The 23,662-nt window shown below is 49.6% G+C and overlaps 1 protein-coding gene across 1 annotated transcript in view; it reads right to left on the bottom strand.

The window, feature by feature from the left end:
* ccdc146 (coiled-coil domain containing 146) overlaps positions 1-23,662 on the bottom strand; it is a gene marked incomplete at both ends in the record, with an annotated part of 44,907 nt that overhangs the window by 5,958 nt on the left and 15,287 nt on the right. The window contains 12 exons of the mRNA XM_084447663.1: positions 4,566-4,814; positions 5,099-5,236; positions 5,511-5,639; positions 10,777-11,005; positions 11,789-12,013; positions 12,353-12,517; positions 13,403-13,491; positions 13,728-13,898; positions 17,325-17,417; positions 21,771-21,957; positions 22,561-22,749; positions 23,183-23,256. Coding sequence (XP_084303789.1) covers positions 4,566-4,814; positions 5,099-5,236; positions 5,511-5,639; positions 10,777-11,005; positions 11,789-12,013; positions 12,353-12,517; positions 13,403-13,491; positions 13,728-13,898; positions 17,325-17,417; positions 21,771-21,957; positions 22,561-22,749; positions 23,183-23,256 — 1,938 coding nt within the window. The remainder of the gene's footprint in view (positions 1-4,565; positions 4,815-5,098; positions 5,237-5,510; positions 5,640-10,776; positions 11,006-11,788; positions 12,014-12,352; positions 12,518-13,402; positions 13,492-13,727; positions 13,899-17,324; positions 17,418-21,770; positions 21,958-22,560; positions 22,750-23,182; positions 23,257-23,662) is intronic.

Below are 23,662 nucleotides of genomic sequence, written 5' to 3' on the forward strand. Positions count from 1 at the left end.
CCTGCGTTGTTATGAACCAGACCTGGAGTAATGAAAAAGGTGACGACATACAAAACTAAAACCCTCTAGATTCACTGAAACTACCATGGTTAACATAAAAAAGGTGACTGTAGCCAAAAGGTGACAAGTTTGCAGGTCCGTTGAACGGAACGCTGCTCGGCTGCTAGAATAAGACAGCTAATTTAGGCAACAAAACCTTTATTGAGATATGCCGCTGTGCGCGTGGGTGGGCTCCCCAGCTCAGTCTTGTTGTTCCGATCATGGTTTAATTTGCAATAGCACCTTCATCACACCTGTCTGAAAGTGCCAATCAAGTGATTTACAGTGATTTTAGAAAGTAGTTTTGTCAAAAGAGCCTCGCAAACCGTGACGTCACAGAGCGCCCTTGTGACGTGGGCCAGGAGGAGTATAAAAGCCAGAGAGCGACAGAGGAAGAGCAGCCAGAGAGCGACAGAGGAAGAGCAGCCAGAGAGCGACAGAGGAACAGCAGCCAGAGAGAGAGAGAGGGGGACGTCTTCCTCTCTTTCCCTGACTCTCTCTCGTGGGCTAAAGAGAGAGAGAGAGGAGAAGGAGGTATCATCTCGACATCTCCTCCCCCCCCTTCTCTGTCTCACTGAGAGAGATTCAGTGAGAGATTCCTCCTCTCTTTCGCTGAGTCTCTCTCAGTGAGCCAGAGAGGGGGGGAGGGGAGATGTCAAGGTGGTATCTCCTTCTCCTCTCTCTCTCTCTCTGGACCACTGAGAGAGAGTCAGGGAGAGAAAGGGAGATGTCCTCTTCTCTCTCTCTCCTCTTCCCTGGCTCGGAGGAGGAGGCGGTGGTGGTGGCAAATAAAAAATAAAATAAAAAACGATTTTAATCATAAAAACTGATTCTGACTCTCATTGTAAGCTATAGTGTTATTAAGATATCCATGTTAGCATATAGGAGTACTGTTACTATAGTTACTGTTAGCACTTCAGACTTAGGGGCTGGGAAGCCTCAGCCCTCCACCTCTGACCAGACCTCCCCCTCTGACCAGACCTCCACCTCTGACCAGACCTCCACCTCTGACCTCCACCTCTGACCAGACCTCCACCTCTGACCTCCACCTCTGACCAGCGCTCCACCTCTGACCAGACCTCCACCTCTGACCTCTGACCAGACCTCCACCTCCACCTCTGACCAGACCTCCACCTCTGACCTCCACCTCTGACCAGCGCTCCACCTCTGACCAGACCTCCACCTCCAACCAGACCTCCACCTCTGACCAGACCTCCACCTCTGACCAGACCTCCACCTCCACCTCTGACTAGACCTCAACCTCTGACCTCCACCTCTGACCAGACCTCCACCTCTGACCAGCGCTCCACCTCTGACTAGACCTCAACCTCTGACCTCCACCTCTGACCAGACCTCCACCTCTGACCAGCGCTCCACCTCTGACCAGACCTCCACCTCTGACCAGCGCTCCACCTCTGACCAGCGCTCCACCTCTGACCAGACCTCCACCTCCACCTCTGACCAGACCTCCACCTCTGACCAGACCTCCACCTCCACCTCTGACTAGACCTCAACCTCTGACCAGCCCTCCACCTCTGACCAACCATAAAAAATGCCAATCAAAATAACAGATAACATCAGCTGTTACCATTATAACAGCTGCTGTTATAATGGTAACCTACTGTACAATACATCTGATTAAAATATGCACACCAAGATATCAGTTCCACAGGAAACACTGTGTTTACGGATTTTGCCACAATTGGCAACAGCACAATAGCGTGTCATTGTTGAGATCCCAAACAAATGCTTCGCACGAGCCTGTCTTGTTGTTGCGGCTAGCTTTTTAAGGAAGGAAGCTGAGCCGGAATCCACAGACGTCACCTACCGCGAGATCGAGGCATAGCGCAAGATCGGAATCAGTTAAACCTGGCTACACCCAGGTTCTGTGCAGAGAGGGTCTGTCTGGACGCTGTTACTGGGAGGTGGAATGGAGTGGTCACACTGTTGACATTGCAGTCTCGTATAAAATCATCAATAGAAAAGACAAAACCTATTTTGGTGGAAATAACAAGTCTTGGATGTTGCGGTGCTCTGGTGACGGTTACAGTTTCTACCATGATAAAGTTGAGACTAAAGTATCAGGCACTCGATCCTCTAAAATAGGAGTGTATCTGGATAACAAGGCAGGTTCTCTGTCCTTCTACAATGTCTCTGACACACTGACCCTCCTCCACAGAGTCCAGACCACATTCACCCAGCCACTCTATCCTGGGTTTCTGCCTTGGAATTGGGGTAGTAGTGCAGAGATTAGTAAACTGTGGTAGAGGAGTGATACCTTCTTTCAGTCTATAGAATGAGGCTAGCCTTTCTTTGAGCATCTGAGAGCATTGGCGATTTTATAGGGGGGGCAGGGGGGGCAAGTGCCCCCCCTGATTGGACAGCCCAACTCTGCTCAGATTCTTAAAAAAAACAAAACAAAACCAAAAAACACTCCTTTTTTTTAACTTATTAACACAATTATTAAATACATAATTGTGGTTTGTACCAGTTTGTGTTAGATCATCATTAATTTTAAAAGTGTATTTATTACTTAAACTAGGCTACCTTTAAAAATATATATATATTCATAATCCTGTACTGCTCAGTGCTCAACAAGCTACAACTAGCCAACCTGCTCATAATGGCAAAAAGAGCTATAAAAACAATTTACCACTTCTTCATAAAATAAAATAAAATCTGGCAATGCTAATGAAGAAGCTACCACTCGAAATGACAGCGCAGCAGGTGCAATCGAATGCAGAAGTGCTCCAGAGGCTATCAAAGCTAGCACTAGCACTAGCACTAGCACTAACACTAGCACTAGCACCAGCACTAGCACTAGCACTAGCACTAGCACTAGCACTAGCACTAGCACCAGCACCAGCACCAGCACTAACACTAGCACTAACACTAGCACTAACACTAACACTAGCACTAACACTATCACTAGCACTAGCACTAACACTAGCACTAACACTATCACTAGCACTAGCACTAACACTAGCACTAGCACTAGCACTAGCACCAGTACCAGCACCAGCACCAACACTAACACTAGCACTAGCACCAGCACTAACACTAGCACTAACACTAGCACCAGCACCAACACCAGCACCAGCACCAGCACTAGCACTAGCACTAACACCAGCACTAGCACTAGCACCAGCACTAGCACTAACACTAGCACTAGCACCAGCACCAACACTAGCACTAACACTAGCACTAGCACCAACACTAGCACTAGCACTAGCACTAACACTAGCACTAGCACTAACACTAACACTAGCACTAACACTAACACTAGCACTAGCACCAGCACCAGCACTAGCACTAGCACTAACACTAGCACTAACACTAGCACTAGCACTAACACTAACACTAGCACTAACACTAACACTAACACTAGCACTAGCACTAGCACTAACACTAGCACTAGCACTAACACTAACACTAACACTAACACTAGCACTAACACTAACACTAACACTAGCACTAACACTAGCACTAACACTAACACTAGCACTAACACTAACACTAACACTAACACTAGCACTAACACTAGCACTAGCCCTAGCAACATCACCATCGGTGAGGAAGCTAGCACCAGCAGGCAGTGTCAGTGTGATGTTGTGATGTTGGGTATGGCCTAGTGCTCAGTCATAAAGTCATATTGACATGCTCGTGGTGTCTAGATGAAGTTTGATGCGTTGTACATATTGAATTGTCATACGGATTTCTCATTAGCATACTGTTCACAACTGGTATTCTTTGTAAATAGATGGGACGAGACGGCAGAACAGTTTTTTTTTTTTTCTCACGTCAAAATGTTGCCCCCCCTACTCTCAGAGGGTAAAATCGCCTATGAGTATATATATATAGAATCTGTTGGATCCGGTAGTGTAGTATATATATATATAATCTGTTGGATCCGGTAGTGTAGTATATATATATATATATAATCTGTTGGATCCGGTAGTGTAGTATATATATATATATAATCTGTTGGATCCGGTAGTGTAGTATATATATATAGAATCTGTTGGATCCGGTAGTGTAGTATATATATATATAGAATCTGTTGGATCCGGTAGTGTAGTATATATATATATAGAATCTGTTGGATCCGGTAGTGTAGTATATATATATATATATAGAATCTGTTGGATCCGGTAGTGTAGTATATATATATATATAATCTGTTGGATCCGGTAGTGTAGTATATATATATATAGAATCTGTTGGATCCGGTAGTGTAGTATATATATATATAGAATCTGTTGGATCCGGTAGTGTAGTATATATATATATATATAGAATCTGTTGGATCCGGTAGTGTAGTATATATATATAGAATCTGTTGGATCCGGTAGTGTAGTATATATATATAGAATCTGTTGGATCCGGTAGTGTAGTATATATATATATAGAATCTGTTGGATCCGGTAGTGTAGTATATATATATATAGAATCTGTTGGATCCGGTAGTATATATATATATAGAGAATCTATTAGATCCGGCGGTCCCGCCAGGCCCGGTGCCGTACCCTCTCTCTCTCCTGCCGGTCTCTCTGGCGGCGCTGCTGGTCTCTCAGGCTCCTCCTCCACTCCTGCTCCATGCAGGGCGCCGGCGGCAGGTTCTGCTCCAGACGGCGCCGGCAAGCGTCGGCCTCCAGCTCGCGCTCCGTCAGCTCCTGCTGCAGAGACATGGCGCCCGCCTGCAGCATGGACAGCTCGGCCACCGCCGCCATGGTCTGACGCGTGGCCTGCTTGATGCGGCCCTGCGCCTCGTTCACCTGCACGCCATGAGGGGGAGGGGCCAATCAAATACAATCAAACTTTATTTGATTTGTACACGTGCGCACGGGATGATGAATGCACACGGTGAGTACTGTACACACACACACACACACACCTCCTCACATGGAGCCCCCCCCACTGTGTGTGTGTATGTGTCTGTATGTGTGAGTGTGTCTGTGTCTGTGTGTGTGTCTGTGTGTGTGTCTGTGTGTGTGCGTGTGTGTGAGTGTGTGTGTCTGTGTGTGTGTGTGCGTGCGTGCGTGCGTGCGCAACAGCAGACCTTCTTGGCCATCTCCAGTGTGTCCTGTTTTCCATTCTCCGCCTTGGCTCTGATTCGCTGGGAGAGTCTGGTCACCTGCTCATAGACCAGCTCCTTCTCCAACAGCTGCTCCTCCCGCTCCGCCAGACGCGCCTCCAGCTGGACACACACACACACACACACACGCACGCACACACACACACACACACATACAGGATTAATACACAAACACAAAGGTGCACACACACAAAGTACAAATAGACACAGAATGAATACACACACACACACACACACACACACACACACATGATCAATACATAAAAGTGCATGCACATGTTAAGTATAAATAGATCCAGAATGCACACACACACACACACACACACACACACACACACACACACACACACACACACACACACACACAGAGTGTTACCTGTTCTATCTTCTTGATCAGTTCCACTGGGGAGGGATCTGTGCCCTCCAGCACCCTGAACCTGTTCTCCTGGCCCGGCGCTTCCACGGCCTTCTCCAGGTCCAGCATCAGGTCCTGACACTCCGACAGCTGGGCCGGTCGGGAGGACAGAGCACGGCAGAGAAACGTCAACATCTCATCTCACTGAACAGGAGAGAGGATCACACTGTGTCTTTAACTCCCTGGTAGAGAGGAGCCGGATGGACAGACGGAAAGCCCATGTTGACGTACGCTACCGGCTGTGTCTGTGTCCGTATGGGGCCGTGTTTGGGGGGGGGGGGGGGGGGGGGGCTCCTGGGCAGGAGGCCGTGCTGGTGGGGGCTCCTGGGAATGAGGCAGGACATGTGTTCTGGAGGTGGTGGTGGTGGTGGTGGTGGGGGGGGTGTAGAGAGACCAGCAGCCAGATCTAGGAGCTGCCTATCTAATGCGCCCGGGTGGGCAGCTCAGGGTGGAGGGGGGGGCGTTCAGCGGACCGGACAGAAGGAGGAGGCGCGGAGGAAAGTGATTCCTTCCGTTTGTCCTGGGAGGCGGACGGATGATCGTGGGAGGCGAGCGGATGATCCTGGGAGGCGAGCGGATGATCCTAGAGGTGTGGTAATGCGGAGCGACAGGGCAGAGGGGGGGGGGGGGGGGGGGAGCGTGACCCCGGTAACAGGACGGACCTCTTAACCGATAGTGGTTTCCGGTCACGGTCATGAGATCCACTTGGCTGAACCATCTCATCACGCCCTAGTTGGTCTCTCTGTGCGCTGCAGTACCGTCTCTTCACGCCCTAGTTGGTCTCTCTGTGCGCTGCAGTACCGTCTCTTCACGCCCTAGTGGGTCTCTCTGTAGTTGAGCAGTTGACACGGGCCGGATGTGCTTTGAAATGCCGTTTCCCGTGTTTATCGGACGCAGGCGGGTTGGACAGTAGATGAACGAGGGACAGTAGATGAGCGAGGGAGAGTAGATGAGCGAGGGACAGTAGATGAGCGAGGGACAGTAGATGAACGAGGGAGAGTAGATGAGCGAGGGAGAGTAGATGAGCGAGGGACAGTAGATGAGCGAGGAACAGTAGATGAGCGAGGGACAGTAGATGAACGAGGGAGAGTAGATGAGCGAGGGAGAGTAGATGAGCGAGGGACAGTAGATGAGCGAGGGACAGTAGATGAGCGAGGGACAGTAGATAAGCGAGGGAGAGTAGATGAGCGAGGGAGAGTAGATGAGCGAGGGAGAGTAGATGAGCGAGGGACAGTAGATGAGCGAGGGAGAGTAGATGAGCGAGGGACAGTAGATGAGCGAGGGACAGTAGATGAGCGAGGGACAGTAGATGAGCGAGGGACAGTAGATGAGCGAGGGAGAGTAGATGAGCGAGGGAGAGTAGATGAGCGAGGGACAGTAGATGAGCGAGGGAGAGTAGATGAGCGAGGGACAGTAGATGAGCGAGGGACAGTAGATGAGCGAGGGAGAGTAGATGAGCGAGGGAGAGTAGATGAGCGAGGGACAGTAGATGAGCGAGGGAGAGTAGATGAACGAGGGAGAGTAGATGAGCGAGGGACAGTAGATAAGCGAGGGAGAGTAGATGAGTGAGGGACAGTAGATAAGCGAGGGAGAGTAGATGAGCGAGGGACAGTAGATGAGCGAGGGACAGTAGATGAGCGAGGGAGAGTAGATGAGCGAGGGAGAGTAGCCAGAGTCACACTTCATCAACAAACGCCACTGTGGTGTCTGGTTCCAGTGAAGAGCCTGTCTGACACAAGCACCACACCCTGCTACCACAGAACCTCTCCCGGGTCTCTGTGTGTGTGTGTGTGTGTGTGTGTGTGTGTATGTGTGTGTGTGTGTGTGTGCGTGTGTGTGTGTGTACTTGCAACCCGCAGACACGCAGCCAATGCAGCTGGTTCACACAATACACAACATTGTGTTGTTTCATCTGAAGCAACCACTGGGCCTATGAAGAGCTTATAGCTCCTTTTTTAACGAGTTTCACACACACACACACACACACACACACACACACAGACACACACACACACACACACACACAGAGGAGTTGGATGTGCTGTTGGCTGTGTGTGAACACCAGTGAGGTTTCCAGACGTATCGCTGGATCCATGATTAGCAGCACTCAGACTGTCTGAGTGAAGGGCTGCACACCTCTGGAGGCATTATTACACTGCTTATTACACTGCTTATTACACTTTGCTTCGTCTCGTTACGTCACAGGGGGATTTTCTAAGCTAGTTGACTCCTCGTTCAAACCCAAAACATTGGACTGAGTCACACACACGTGTAAATCACAAACGCACGTGTAAATCACACCGTTCACCATGGAGCCCTGAGGAGGGGCTGGGACTGAGGGAGTAGATGGACGGGGCTAGCATGGAGAGAGTGAGTCAACACACCACAGCCAGCGCACACTGCCTGAGAGACACACCCATTGTGTGTGTGTGTGTGTGTGTGTGTGTGTGTGTGTGTGTGTGTGTGCGTGTGTGTGACACACCCAATGTCCCCACATTAGTATAGTAAACAATAGTAATAGTTAAACAAGAAAAATTGGATTTGGGGGAACCTTTTCGAGGGTCCATACGAGATAGGGGTAGGTTTTTTGGGAGTTAGGAGTTAAGGGTAAAAAGTTATGTAGGGTTAGGTTTAGGGTTAGGCTTAAGTTCCGTCAGTCCCCACAAGGATAGAAACAGGTAGTGTGTGTGTGTGTGTATGTGTGTGTGTGTGGGTGCCAGAGTCCGTCTCAATCCATGCCAGGAGAGCAGGAGAGGTCAGCTTTTCAGCAGAGCACTACTGACTTGCACACTCTTAGGAACTGACTCTTTTTTATTCTGTCAAAGCAGTCCTGGAGTGTTGAGACAGCAGGGCCACATGCCTCCTCTCTGCTGAGGCAAAAGAGGTTGTCTCACTCCCAGCCTTTGTTTGGGGGAAATACGATCATTTACTAAATTAGTTGCTGCTCAACACAGATTAAACCTTGGACATCACAGCCATTAGCAGACAGAGCTTCCTGGCACACTCAGAGAGACGCCTGGCCACGTGACGCTGGTATCCTGAGAGACCCCTGGCCATGTGGGGCTGGTATCCTGCGTCAGAGAGACCCCTGGCCACGTGGGGCTGGTATCCAGGCTAGTGGGCTCACAGAAGCGACGGTATAATGTTTACATCCAAGTGTTTTAATATCGGAGGTATTTATGCAGGAAAGTCACAGTGTTTGGACAGGGGGGGGGGGCACGGTAGGGGAGAGGTATGAGAGTAGGACATCACATTCCTCTGCGTCTCGAAGGACTATACATGGTCAGGGAACCAATGTTTACTGCCTGGATTAGACTGCATTACAAAGGCTGTGTATGAAGTTTACATTCAGCCTGAGTACAGTAGACAGGATATATCTTAGGATGGCCTCTCAGAGTCTTGGTGCTGGATCTCTCAGGGTCTTGGTGTTGGATCTCTCAGAGTCTTGGTGTTGGATCTCTCAGGGTCTTGGTGCTGGATCTCTCAGGGTCTGGGTGTTGGATCTCTTAGGGTCTTGGTGTTGGATCTCTCAGGGTCTTGGGATTGGATCTCACAGGGTCTTGGTGCTGGATCTCTCAGGGTCTTGGTGCTGGATCTCTCAAAGCCCTTTTCCACCAAAAGAACTCTGGTTCATGAACCGGTTCGTTTCAAAATTCCTGGAACCTTGGTTCTGTCCAAAGAACGGGCCCGCGTTTCGACCAGTTTTGAGCCGAACCGTTGTACGCCAGCCCACGCCCATGATGTCGTCATGGTTCGCACTGAAAGACCTACTATTTTGTGGTGCCGGTTCGGAACCAGCTTTCGGGTTCCCGAACTCATTTCTTTTTGGTCGAAATGCTCGGAACCATTCAAAATTAGGTTCGCGAACCGGCACCGAACCGGTTCCCTCTTGGTGGAAAAGGCCCATCAGGGTCTTGGTGTTGGATCTCTCAGAGTCTTGGTGTTGGATCTCTCAGGGTCTTGGTGCTGGATCTCTCAGGGTCTTGGTGTTGGATCTCTCAGGGTCTTGGGGTTGGATCTCTCAGAGTCTTGGTGTTGGATCTCTCAGGGTCTTGGTGTTGGATCTCTCAGGGTCTTGGTGCTGGATCTCTCAGGGTCTTGGTGTTGGATCTCTCAGGGTCTTGGTGTTGGATCTCTCAGGGTCTTGGTGTTGGATCTTTCAGGGTCTTGGTGTTGGATCTCTCAGGGTCTTGGTGTTGGATCTCTCAGGGTCTTGGTGTTGGATCTCTCAGGGTCTTGGTGTTGGATCTCTCAGAGTCTTGGTGTTGGATCTCTCAGGGTCTTGGTGTTGGATCTCTCAGGGTCTTGGTGTTGGATCTCTCAGGGTCTTGGTGTTGGATCTCTCAGGGTCTTGGTGCTGGATCTCTCAGGGTCTTGGTGTTGGATCTCTCAGGGTCTTGGTGTTGGATCTCTCAGGGTCTGGGTGTTGGATCACATAGCCCTTTTCCACCAAAAGAACTCATGAACCGGTTCGTTTCAAAATTCCTGGAACCTTGGTTCTGTCCAAAGAACGGGCCCGCGTTTCGACCAGTTTTGAGCCGAACCGTTGTACGCCAGCCCACGCCCATGATGTCGTCACAGTTCGCACTGAAAGACCTACTATTTTGTGGTGCCGGTTCGGAACCAGCTTTCCGGTTCCCGAACTCATTTCTTTTTGGTCGAAATGCTCGGAACCATTCAAAATTAGGTTCGCGAACCGGCACCGAACCGGTTCCCTCTTGGTGGAAAAGGCCCATCAGGGTCTTGGTGTTGGATCTCTCAGAGTCTTGGTGTTGGATCTCTTAGGGTCTTGGTGTTGGATCTCTCAGGGTCTTGGTGCTGGATCTCTTAGGGTCTTGGTGTTGGATCTCTCAGGGTCTTGGTGTTGGATCTCTCAGGGTCTTGGTGTTGGATCTCTCAGAGTCTTGGTGTTGGATCTCTCAGGGTCTTGGTGTTGGATCTCTTAGGGTCTTGGTGTTGGATCTCTCAGGGTCTTGGTGCTGGATCTCTCAGGGTCTTGGTGTTGGATCTCTCAGGGTCTTGGTGTTGGATCTCTCAGGGTCTTGGTGTTGGATAGTCAGGCTTGTTAGGGAGCGCCAGAGGAAACAAGCCCAGTTCTGAACCAGATTCTCAGTGAAAGAGCGTTTCTATTTGATCTGTATCCGCAGTAAGGTGCTCTCTACTTCTAGGTCCTACCCCATCTCTGGTTCCTGCTTGTATCTAGTTCCTACCTGTCCATGGCTCCTACCTGTATCCGCAGTAAGGTGCTCTCTTCCTCCAGGTCTCTCTTGCAGGGCAGCAGCTTCCTGTTGAGGAGCACCTGCCGCGTCTCCTCGCTGAGGAGCATCTGCAGGCTGCGCGCCTCCTCCTCCAGGGCCTCTATCTGCAGGCTCCCGGCCCTCAGAAGACCCTCCTGGACGTTCACCTTCTCGTAGAAGATGCACATCTCCTCCTCGCGCTCCAGGAGCTGCACGCCCCTGCAGAGGGAACACACACGTACACACGCATGGAGGTGTGTGTGTGTTCCGGGGCAGGGGTGTGTGGAGGTGTGTGTGTTCCGGGGCAGGTGTGTGTGGACGTGTGTGTGTCCCAGGGCAGGTGTGTGTGTGTGTCCCGGGGCAGGTGTGTGTGGACGTGTGTGTGTGTGTCCCGGGGCAGGTGTGTGTGTGTTCCGGGGCAGGTGTGTGTGGACGTGTGTGTGTCCCAGGGCAGGTGTGTGTGTGTGTCCCGGGGCAGGTGTGTGTGGACGTGTGTGTGTGTGTCCCGGGGCAGGTGTGTGTGTGTTCCGGGGCTGGTGTGTGTAGTCTGGGGCAGGGGTCTGTGGAGGTGTGTGTGTCCCGGGGCAGGTGTGTATGGAGGTGTGTGTGTGTGTACCGGGGCTGCTGTGTGTGTTCCTGTGCAGGAGTGTGTGGAGGTGTGTGTGTTCATGGGCAGGTGTGTGTGGAGGTGTGTGTGTGTGTGTGTGTGTGTTCCGGGGCTGGTGTGTGTGTTCCTGTGCAGGAGTGTGTGGAGGTGTGTGTGTTCCTGGGCAGGTGTGTGTGGAGGTGTGTGTGTGTGTGTGTGTTCCGGGGCTGGTGTGTGTGTTCTGGGGCAGGGGTGTGTAGAGGTGTGTGTGTGTCCCGGGGCTGGTGTGTGTGTTCTGGGGCAGGGGTGTGTAGAGGTGTGTCTGTGTTCCGGGGCAGGTGTGTGTGTGTTCTGGGGCAGGTGTGTGTGTCCCGGGGGGGCAGGAGGAGCGAGGGTGTCCCAGCGGTCAGACTGACCGGTCGTTGCGGCTCTGCAGGGCTGCGTCGTGGGCCTGGCGCATCTGGAGCAGCTGGTGCTCCTGGCGGTTGATGGCGTGCGTGAGCTTGGCCATGTCCAGCTTCTGCTCCTCCCTCCGGTGACGCGTCTCGTGGAGCAGCCAGGCCAGCTTGGACACGTCGTTCCTCAGGCTGTCCCGGACCGCGTGGCTGTGGACGTGCTTCAGACGAGACTTCTGCAGCAGCCTGGGTGAGGACACACACACGCGCACACACACGCACACACACACACACGCGCACACACACACACCAGATCTTGATTTCTTCCAACACACAAGTTGTGGGATTCTGATTCTAGTGGGATCCTGATGATGTGCCTCATCCCTGTGTGGTATGATTGACTGATTGACAGGTTGATTGATTGATTGATTTATTTATGTATCGATTAATTGATTGATTGATTGATTGATTGATTGATTGATTGATTGATAGATAGATAGATAGATATGTCTAGCTACAGTACCTTTCATGAAAGTTTCTGCCGTAGTACGGTAAATGAAGCATGTTTGCGTGTCAGTGTCTCACCTGTCCTTGTTGACGGCCGTGTTCCTGAGGATGTCGACCTCGTTCTCCATCATCTTGAACTTCTCCCTCATCCTGGCCGTGCTCTGGGAGGCCATCTGGATCAGGCTCACGTACTTGTTTCTCTCGCCCTTGATGATGTCGTACAGTTTGGCGAACACACTCAGTCTGGGTGAGAAGGGTGGGGGGGGGTGACACAGTTTACGTTGACCAGGTAGGTGCCGGGAGGGTGACGGGGGTGATTGGGGGGATTACCTGGACACAGAGGGGGGTGAAGGGTGGTGGTGGTTACCTGGATACATGGGGGGGTGTTACCTGGATACTTGGGGGGGGGAGGGGGGTGTTACCTGGATACATGGGGAGTGGTTACCTGGATACATGGGGGGGTGTTACCTGGATACATGGGGAGTGGTTACCTGGATACATGGGGGGGTGTTACCTGGATACATGGGGGGTGGTTACCTGGATACATGGGGGGGTGGTTACTGGATACATGGGGGGGGTGGTTACTGGATACATGGGGGGGGGGGGGGGGGGGTGATGACCTGGATACATGGGGGAGGGGGGGTTACCTGGATACATGGGGAGGGGTGGTTACCTGGATACATGGGGGAGGGAGGGGTGGTTACCTGGATACATGGGGGAGGGAGGGGTGGTTACCTGGACACATGGGGGAGGGAGGGGTGGTTACCTGGATACATGGGAGGGAGGGGTTACCTGGATACATGGGGAGGGGTGGTTACCTGGATACATGGGGAGGGGGGGGTTACCTGGATACATGGGGGAGGGAGGGGTGGTTACCTGGACACATGGGGGAGGGAGGGGTGGTTACCTGGATACATGGGAGGGAGGGGTTACCTGGATACATGGGGAGGGGTGGTTACCTGGATACATGGGGAGGGGGGGGTTACCTGGATACATGGGGGAGGGAGGGGTGGTTACCTGGATACATGGGGGGGAGGGGTTACCTGGATACATGGGGAGGGGGGGGGTTACCTGGATACATGGGGGAGGGAGGGGTGGTTACCTGGATACATGGGGGGGAGGGGTTACCTGGACTGTATCTCCTGGTTCTGTTTCTTGTGTTCCTGGATCACCAGAGCCTTCCCTCTCAGCTCCTGCTCCATGCGGTTGTACCTTTGCTGTCACATTAGATTCATATCATTTCAGCATCTCCATCTACTGTATGTATTTCTTTATTTCTGTGTGTGTGTGTGTGAAGGTGTAGGTGTGTGTGTCTGCGTGTGTGTGTGTAGGTGTGTGTTTGTAGGTGTGTGTGTGTGTTTGTGTAGGTGTGTGTGTGTTTGTGTAGGTGTGTGTGTAGGTGTGTGTAGGTGTGTGTAGGTGTGTGCTTGTGTAGGTGTGTGTGTGTTAGTACCCGGGCTCTGAGGAGCTCTCTAGACTTCAGCTCTCTCTCGTCAGTCTTGATGTGGGTCAGGCAGTGGAGGGTGTGGAGCTCCTCTCTGCGCCGGTGAGACTCTCTGACCAGCTGCTGCTCCTCCTCCACACACTGCTCCCCCAGCTGAGCTTCCACCTCGGCCACCGACTGCTGTATAACACACACACACACGCACGCACACACGCACGCACGCACGCACACACACACACACACACATGCACACGCACGCACACACACACACGCACGCACGCACGCACGCACACACACACACACACACACACACACACGCGCACGCACACACACACACACACACACACATACAGTAAACTAGGGCTGTCAATCGATAAAAATAAAATCTAATTAATTACATGATCTGTAATAGGGGTGGGTCCAATTAATGGATTAATCCTTCATGACGGTCAACGTAAATTTTTGGTCACTAATCGATTTTGGTCAAATTGTGGTCATTTTTTTTTTTTCATTCAAATAAATACGTCCTTTAAAAAAATATTTAAATTGAACTGAATTAATGTCGCGCATCATCCGCTCTGTAGTAGGGCTGGGAGTCCGAACTTCGGGATTCGAATATAATTCGAATATTGACAGAAATACTGGTATTCGAACGAATATTAGGCAGCCCTTAATATTCGAACCTGTAAGTTTTGTAAACGTGTTGGCTAGCAAACGTTGCTTTTGATTCAGATTCAGAGGGTTTTTCACGCCTGGTGAAGTTGCAATCGCGAGCTCATTAGCAAGGCTATTGGACCTGTAGGAGGTGACGTTAGTTAGCACTTAGTTAGCAGAACAATGGCCTCGCCAACGCCCACAATCACGCTGGAGGAGATCGAAATCTATACCCCTGGACTGGGTTGCACCAGTTTGTCTAAACCCAAGCATTTAGTCACGCCTAAACACTGACTAAACTCTTAGTTGCTACTAGTTAGTCGCATATTACTTGGTATCTTATTTCGGTTGCACCACGGCAATTTAGGCGTTGTCTTAACTAGTAGGCCTAACTACTAACTAGTTACTAAAAAATAGTCGTTGTATGACTGTGACGGCAGGATCCAAATAGCCAATCGGTAAGCAAGTAAAAATGTAAACAAGGAGGTTGATCGCCCTTACCCAGCCCTTACCAAGGAGCTTGGGCCGTGTCCGAATGTCCATATTACATACTATATAGTACATACTGCAACTCGCCTACTACATACGATTTAGTACATACCTGTACTACTCCACGAAAACATGTTTAGTATGCGAGATAAATGTAGCATGCTTCACGAGTCATCCAGTGAAAGCGACGGGCTCCGGCTCGCATATGCGATTCATGTTAAACTTACAACAATATTGAGCTAGCCAGGCATTTGAGTTGGTCATCCAACACAGGCTCGATCCTCACCTTTCTGTATAATCCCAACTGTGAAATGGATGTGATAATAGTCCACAAAATATTCTTCCTTTGCCTCGTTTAGCACCAGCTGCAACACTCTCCTCCAAATTCATTATCTCCGTTAGCAAGGCTAACGTTGCACTCTGTAGCTTGTGCTTATTATTATTATTGGACTTGGTGCTTGTGCAGTGGAGGGGTTCTTTTGGGGGAGTTAGCCGTTGGATTGTTATGCTTAAATTATCCTAGCCAGCTAGTTCCCAAGCTTGTTTGATAACCTTTGATTCAGACATAACGTAGGCTGCCTGGTACAGTCCACTGATAACGTAGGCTGCCTGGTACAGTCCACTGACCAGTTGCTGGTTAACTATGAGGATCCCAGCCGACCGTTGCATCCTCCCAACCCGCAACGGAGGGTTATCAACTCGGCTGGGACTCCCCCTCTCATCGCTAACCAGCAACTGAGCCAATTGAGCTAAAGGTGGTTAGCTAGCTCGATCGTGAAATTACTCAAACTTATTAAATATGACACCAATAAGCACACCGGTGCCAATAGTTAGCTTAATCTTGATAACTAAGACATCTGCTAAAAATAATAATTTTTCCACCGACAGATTTAGCTACAATGTTTCAGCCCACCTCCGTCCTAATAGCAGAGTTGAAGACGCTACTTCCTCGCACTAGTCATCACTTACACCACCTCCCAGGGTGGTGTACATATTTAGTTGTAGGAACTAGTCGTGAGTGGTGCAACCCATTTAAATTTAGTAGTGACCAAATCTCGAGTTAGTCACCACTTAGGTTATAGGCCTAGTCACCACTTAGTAATGACTGGTGCAACCGGCTCCTGGTTGACGAGGGTTGTTGAGTCTTACATACTGCAGCCATATAGCCCATAATGGCAAGTTCTGATTTAGCCTAGGCTACATGTTTGATTAATGGGATATACATCCTACTACCTTTATTTATCTTTTATTTGTCTTTCAGTACCTAGCCTGACTGGCTTATTTTTATTTATTTTTGTCAAACAGTGAAAACCTACTGTTCAAGCCAGGGTCTGACATAAATTAAAAGAACGGTTGTTGACAAAGACTTGTATTTGCTTCTGAAAACATCATTGCTTATCGATATTGCTTATGATACAATGCCCACTAGTGGACAGAATGTGCACAACTTTATTTTAATACCTAGGTAGGTCTTTCTGTAAGAATTTAATGGTAAAAATATTATTAATAATAATTCGAATATATTCGAATATTATTATTAATAAATAAACGAACTTCGAATATGATTTTGGGGCAAAAGTCCCAGCCCTACTCTGTAGCGCTATATTGATCGGAATGGGGGCAAAATTACAGCGTTACAATCAATGGAATTGTCGTCTTCTTGGGAACACTTCTTGGAATCAAATCAAGTCAAATTAATCTAATGGATTGCAATTAATCGGCTATATATAATTTTTTGCTGGGAAAAGCCCCCAAGTAAATATATTTCAATATATATATATATATATATATATATATATATATATATATATATAATTTAATTAAATTATTATTTGCAATATTTTGTTGTGTAAGGCTATCAATCCATCTGAACAACATATTCAGCTTGCACCAATACATCCATGGATTTTCAAAACTATTGTAGCTGCATTGGAGGACGTAATTTGAAACGCTTCCATAAGCATAAATGCACTTAAGCACTTGTCTTCTGTCATAGTCATTGACCTGCAGTCCATAGCAATACATTTTGCGACCGAGTTTGTCAAGTTGTCTTTGATAGACTTAGCCTACTCATTCTGTCCTGCCTGCTCTCTGTATCCTACGGGATCTGCTCGGCAAAATCCATCAATTAAAAAAAGGGTAAAAAAAAAAGAGTTGTGTTTTAAATTTGGTTAAATTTAATTAAGACGTTAAAATTAGCACCTTTAATTTATCTAATTAAAGGATTAAATTGGCAGCCCTAGTATAAACACACACATACACAGGCACAATGTAGATAGGAGTGAGCGCGCACTCACACCCGCACACACACACACACGCACACGCACACTCACACACACACACACACGCACACACACACACACGCGCACACTCACACTCACAGACACGCACACGCACACTCACACTCACACACACGCACACTCACACGCACACTCACACACACACACACACACACACGCTCACCTGATGGATTAAGTTTCGTTTCAGGTTTTCCACCTCCTTCTGCAGTTCTTTCCTCTTCTGCAGAATCCCATCCCCTTTCGGCATGGCATCCCTCTGACACCATGACAACAACAACAACAACAACAACAACAACAACAACAACACAAGCTGGGTAAGCACAATATTACTCTTTTATTCCCTCCATATGGGTGAAATCTGTAGTATGGTATAGTACTAACCCTAACCCTCACACACATGGACTAGTACATCCAGTACCAGGGTGAAATCAGTAGTATGGTATAGTACTAACCCTAACCCTCACACACATGGACTAGTACATCCAGTACCAGGGTGAAATCAGTAGTATGGTAAAGTACTAACCCTAACCCTCACACACATGGACTAGTACATCCAGCACCAGGGTGAAATCAGTAGTATGGTTCACACAGAGAAGGACGAAGCAGACATGGACTAGTACATCCAGTACCAGTCAAAAGTTTGGACACACCTTCTCATTCAATGAAAAATAAATATCACTGATCTGACATGACTGGATTGGTGGCAGGTGTAAGTGGATAAGCAGGTTCTCACCTATCCAATTCATGTTAGATCAGAGATAGTCTTGCATAGCCAGACCTTTCTCCACACTTGTATTTGCGCTGTTCCAGTGCTGGAGAAGGGTCTGGCTGCACGGCATTATCATTCTGAGATAGGGGGGGAAAACGCTGTATTTCTTTAAACCAATCACAATCGTCTTGGGTTCAACCTTTGATGGACGAACGTAGCGAGGCCATGCTTCCTGCTTAGGGTAGACCCAGCTAGAGCGAAGGTTGGGAGAACTAGCTTATCTGCTGTTACGCAGCGGGCCTCCTGGAGGAGGAGGACGAGGGCCTTGGTGGTGCCGGCCAGGTGCTCGATGACGTTGGTCTTACTGGGGGGTGAGCCCTTCGGAGTTCAGCTGCAGAGTTCAGGGTTGGGAGCCGGCTGCCCTCTCTGCCTGTGGCAGACGAACACCAGCCCGGGTGGGCGGCCCTCAGTTGGCAGACTTTGCTTCGTTTATGGTGGTTAATCAGAGCGGGTCGTTCAATGATCGAAGGGTCAGTGGTTCGAATCCCAGCTCCGACTGCCCACATGTCGAAGTGTCCTTCAGCAAGACACCTAACCCAAAATTGCTCCCAATGAGCAGGTTAGCGCCTTGCATGGCAGCTACCGCCATTGGTGTGTGGATGAGAGGTCATTGTAAAGCGCTTTGAGTGCCGCTGAGGTGGAAAAGCGCTATATAAGTGCAGTTCATTTACCATTTAATCGCAGCTACTGACGGGAGGCACCACAAGAAGGTGTCTGCCTCGAGATATGTGAGTCATATCTCTTAAATGATGACTAACCCTTTGAAAGGAAGAGGCAGGAGTGGCATTCTGTTTTCCTATCCTGTCATAAACGAGTTGGGTCATCAGCATTGCCTCAGTGACAGCGGAAAGTGGAGGTTTCTCAGTGAATTTGTCATCTATGAAGGTCAAAGATCAAATGTCGCTCCCATGCGCCTCGCAAAAATGCGGGCTAACTTTGTGAGAGCCCCAAATCCAAAATGTCTACCATCAGCCATGTTGGAAATGACCTTTTCAAGAGTTTGGCCTACAATGCTGCACAGTAGGTTTCTGTGACTAATTGGGTCAAGGAATTCATAATTGATGGATTTTTGATGATTTGACCTATTTTTGACCTTCAAATCCAAGATGGCTGCCGATGTTCAGCTCTGAAAGGTCAAAGTCGTCATAGAGCCTTCATATTAGGCTGGAATGAAAGCTCTGTTCATGCATGCCTCATCATCCTCCTCAATGACAAATGACCTTCCCTTCGGAAACAAGGATGATGAACACGGCCATCGGGCAACATCCACACATCCCAAATGCTTTCCCCAAGCCCAAAGAGTTACTCGTTAAATACCTTATCATTGTAAAGTTGCAAATCTAGGGTATACCTTGTTTAATACCTTGTACTTCCAAAAAGTGGATATTAATGTACAAATGTATGCCAATGTATTCCAATAAACACCTGTATCAATCAATTCAATTGAATTCATTCAGAAATTAGTTGGGTCATTACATTACAGCCATTTAGCTGGCACTTTTATCCAAAGTGACTTACAATAATTGCATTTAATGTAGGAAAAGCCAATGTACTGTACTACTACAGTACTTGCCAGAACTCACAAGTGCATCTCCTTTCTAGAACTAGAAGTGACTAAGAGCATAATCTAGTGCTGAAAGCAAAGTGCAAGAATAGCAAGCTAAAAATACAATATGTGCCTAAGAGGGAGGATGGTGGTAGTACTTCTACTGGGTCATCTCCAGTAAAGTGAGTTGGCCCTGCTATACCCCTCCACTGAGTTTCATGAACACTAACAAACAAACAAACAAACAAACAAACAAACAAACAAACAAACAAACAAAGCAATAAACTGATGAACACACGCCACCAAAAACATTACCCCTCTAATAATCAAAACGATAATCAATTATGAATTCCTCAACCAAAAAGGTCCCAGAAACCATGGATTGTGCAGCATTGTAGGCCAAACCATTGAAAAAAATATTTCCAACATGGCCAAAGTTAGCCAGTTTGGATATGGGGCATTTTTGCGAGGGGCATGGAGGTTAAATTTGTTTTTTAACCTTCATAGATGACCAATCCACTGAGAAACGAACCTGCTTTCTGCAGGGCTGGATATGTCCCAACTAAATAGGAAATCCCAAATGAGTCACCCCCAAATGAGTCACCAGCGCTTTAATGGCTGTGATTTACTGACAGATTTACTGTTTTCCTGTGTACTTTTGCTCTCTCTGTCCCTTTCTCTCTCCATCAGCTCTTCCAGTCGTCCCCATCCTCCATACATCCGTCTGGCCCACCGGTACTTTCCACTCCTGCATCTTTCTAGAGTCCGTCGACGTGTGTTCGTGTGGGACGCCCTCATGACCCATGCCCGTGTGGGACGCCCTCGTGACCGATGCCCGTGTGTTAGTGTGGGATGCCCTCGTGACCGATGCCCGTGTGTTAGTGTGGGACGCCCTCGTGACCGATGCCCGTGTGTTAGTGTGGGACGCCCTCGTGACCGATGCCCGTGTGGGACGCCCTCGTGACCGATGCCCGTGTGTTAGTGTTGGATGCCCTCGTGACCGATGCCCGTGTGTTCGTGTGGGACGCCCTCGTGATTGATGCCCGTGTGTTAGTGTGGGACGCCCTTGTGACCGATGCCCGTGTGTTAGTGTGGGACGCCCTGGTGACCGATGCCCGTGTGTTCGTGTGGGACGCCCTCATGACCCATGCCCGTGTGGGACGCCCTCGTGACCGATGCCCGTGTGTTCGTGTGGGACGCCCTTGTGATCGATGCCCGTGTGTTAGTGTGGGACGCCCTCGTGACCGATGCCCGTGTGTTCGTGTTGGACGCCCTCGTGACCGATGCCCGTGTGTTAGTGTGGGACGCCCTCGTGACCGATGCCCGTGTGTTCGTGTTGGACGCCCTCGTGACCGATGCCCGTTTGTTCGTGTGGGACGCCCTCGTGACCGATGCCCGTGTGTTCGTGTGGGACGCCCTCGTGACCGATGCCCGTGTGTTTGTGTGGGACGCCCTCGTGATCGATGCCCGTGTGTTTGTGTGGGACGCCCTCGTGACCGATGCCCGTGTGTTTGTGTGGGACGCCCTCGTGATCGATGCCCGTGTGTTTGTGTGGGACGCCCTCGTGATCGATGCCCGTGTGTTAGTGTGGGACGCCCTCGTGACCGATGCCCGTGTGTTCGTGTGGGACGCCCTCATGACCGATGCCCGTGTGGGACGCCCTCGTGACCGATGCCCGTGTGTTAGTGTGGGACGCCCTCGTGACCGATGCCCGTGTGTCGGCTCCCACAGCACCAGTATCTCAGGCAGTGACCAGCCAGCCTAATTTTCCTTTCTGCTATTTTCTCCCTCACCCCTGGTGACCGACCCCCCATACAGATGCTTGTTGTAACATGCTCACCCCTGTTGATGTTAAGTACTGCACACAGCTGGTGTAGCAGCCATCTTGGGACTTCTACAAGGTGGGCTTCAGGGTCTAGCATTCACAGCCATATAGGAGAACGGACTCTACCGGTGCATAGAAGAAGCTGAATTTGATTTTTTGGGGGGGAGGTTGGAGTTCCACACACTGGCCATGCCGTTCAGGGCCCTCCACACAAGTGAGTGTCCCTGAGTGAGTGTCATCGAAACTGAACCAGGACTTGGAACAGGGTGAATAACTTTAGTGCAGAGGCTCCTGTTTGTGATGGGAGCCACGAGGCGTGAAACGTTGGTCCCGAGTTCTTTCACTTCCAGATCTACCGTATGATTGAACCCGGGACTTTATCCAGATTAACTGCAACCCTGGTGCTTAATTCGGATAACTTAGCAGCTGATGTGGTGTCTGATCTGTACCTGATCTACGCAAACCATACCTGGGACTTGGTCTTGTCGTGGAGAAGCCGAGTGTGGGCCAGCGCGTCATTGGCCAGTTTGAGCTGTAGCTCCGCCTTCTTTAGGCCCCGGAGCTGCCGGTCCTTCTCCCGGAGCGTGCTGGCCAGGCTCTCGTGCACGCTCTTCCTCTCTGACAGGATGTGGCCCAGATTGATGTCCAACATCCCCCTGGAATTAGCACAGATTAGGACAGGGACAAGCACAGAGCTGGACACAGACTAAAATGTCCAACATCCCCCTGGAATTAGCACAGATTAGGACAGGGACAAGCACAGAGCTGGACACAGACTAAAAACCTAATCCTAGACTACCTGGGCTCGTCTAACACCATGTCCTAAGGCTTGCGACGCGAGCAACAGAACGCGACATCGCATGCTTGCTGTCCTAACTGAAACCGTTAAATTCCCTGTTCTGTTACGTACATTTGTCTATATTCCCAACTGAAGACAGTTAAAGAACGAACGCCTGTCAACGCGAGCCACAGGTGGACAATAGGAACAGGGCGAGCGTCAAAAGGGCAGTTAAAACGTCGCGCTGCGTCGCTCGCGTCCAGTTAGGACATAACAACAGAAAACAAAGCAATGGAACGCATTTTGTTGCTGACGCTCGCTCGCGTTGCATGTAGTGAGAACACGGTGTAAGGAAGGGATACCGCCGTCACCAGAGCCCAGTTCCGAACCACCCCTGCTACGCCTGGGAATTCTATCTCTCTCTCCTGTGCTTCTGAGTAAGTGGTATTAGCCCTCGGAGCTAAAGCCCTGGTCATCCTACCTCTGTTCCATGAGGATGGCCTCCTTCTCCTTGATCATCTCCTGCTCCGTCAGCAGCATGTTGTGCTCCCTGTCTCCGGCCTCCAGGTGGGCCCTCCTCCCCTCCAGCTCCCTCACCACCTCCCTCCTCTCCTCCTCCAGCACCCGGGACCTCCCCTCTGTACGCCGCTGCAGGGAGGACACCTCCTCTACCTGCTCCTCCAGGCTGGCCTTCCTCCTCTCCACCTCCCTGAGAGGATGGACAGACAGGGAGGTGGTCAGAAGGACAGACAGACGGACAGACAGACAGACAGACAGGTAGGCACACAAAGAGGTAGTCGGACAGCTCCCCCAGACAAACAGACAGACAGACAGACAGACAGACAGACAGAGCAGTGGTCAGACTGACAGATAGACAGACAGGGAGGTGGTTAGACAGACAGACAGACAAACAAACAGACAGGCACAGAAAGAGGTGGTCAGACAGACAGACAGACAAACAGAGAAGCGGTCAGATAGATAGATGGGCAGAGATACAAAGAGAGGCAGAGCGACAGACAGAGTGGTAGAGTATGGAGCTAGTTATATATAGTTATATATCTATATATATCTAGTTATAATGAACTAGTGAGGTGGTGTCTCACGTCTTTCTGCGGTTGATTCTCTCGATCTCCTTCCCCAGCTGCCCAGGCACAGAGATCAGCTGGGCCAGCTCAGCCTGGCAAAACAACACATCCTATATGAATGAGTACTACTGTACTGTATATAGTAGTACTGTATATAGTACTATATACCTACAGTAGTAGTACTGTAAAAAGTATTATATACATTAGTAGTGATTTTCTCCCCCCCTCCCCTCTGCCTGGACAGGTACACCTGTAGTTAAAGAAGTAGTAAAGGTAAAATGCATGTTTAGCCCTGTTTTAAGGTTACTTATGATCATATACAATGGTTCAGATCAAAACGTTGACAAAACTAGCACTTTTGAGAAAGTCTGATAATTGCTCTACCACCGTTTAGGTCATACAATGGATGTGGGTGGGCACCGTGAAAAATCATTCAAAAACATTTTAAACTCTCGATTTCAAAGACAAGAAATTGGAACTGAAATTGGAATTGAAACC

The sequence above is a fragment of the Borostomias antarcticus genome (assembly GCF_949987555.1).
Source record: "Borostomias antarcticus genome assembly, chromosome: 13".
Lineage (NCBI taxonomy): Eukaryota > Metazoa > Chordata > Actinopteri > Stomiiformes > Stomiidae > Borostomias > Borostomias antarcticus.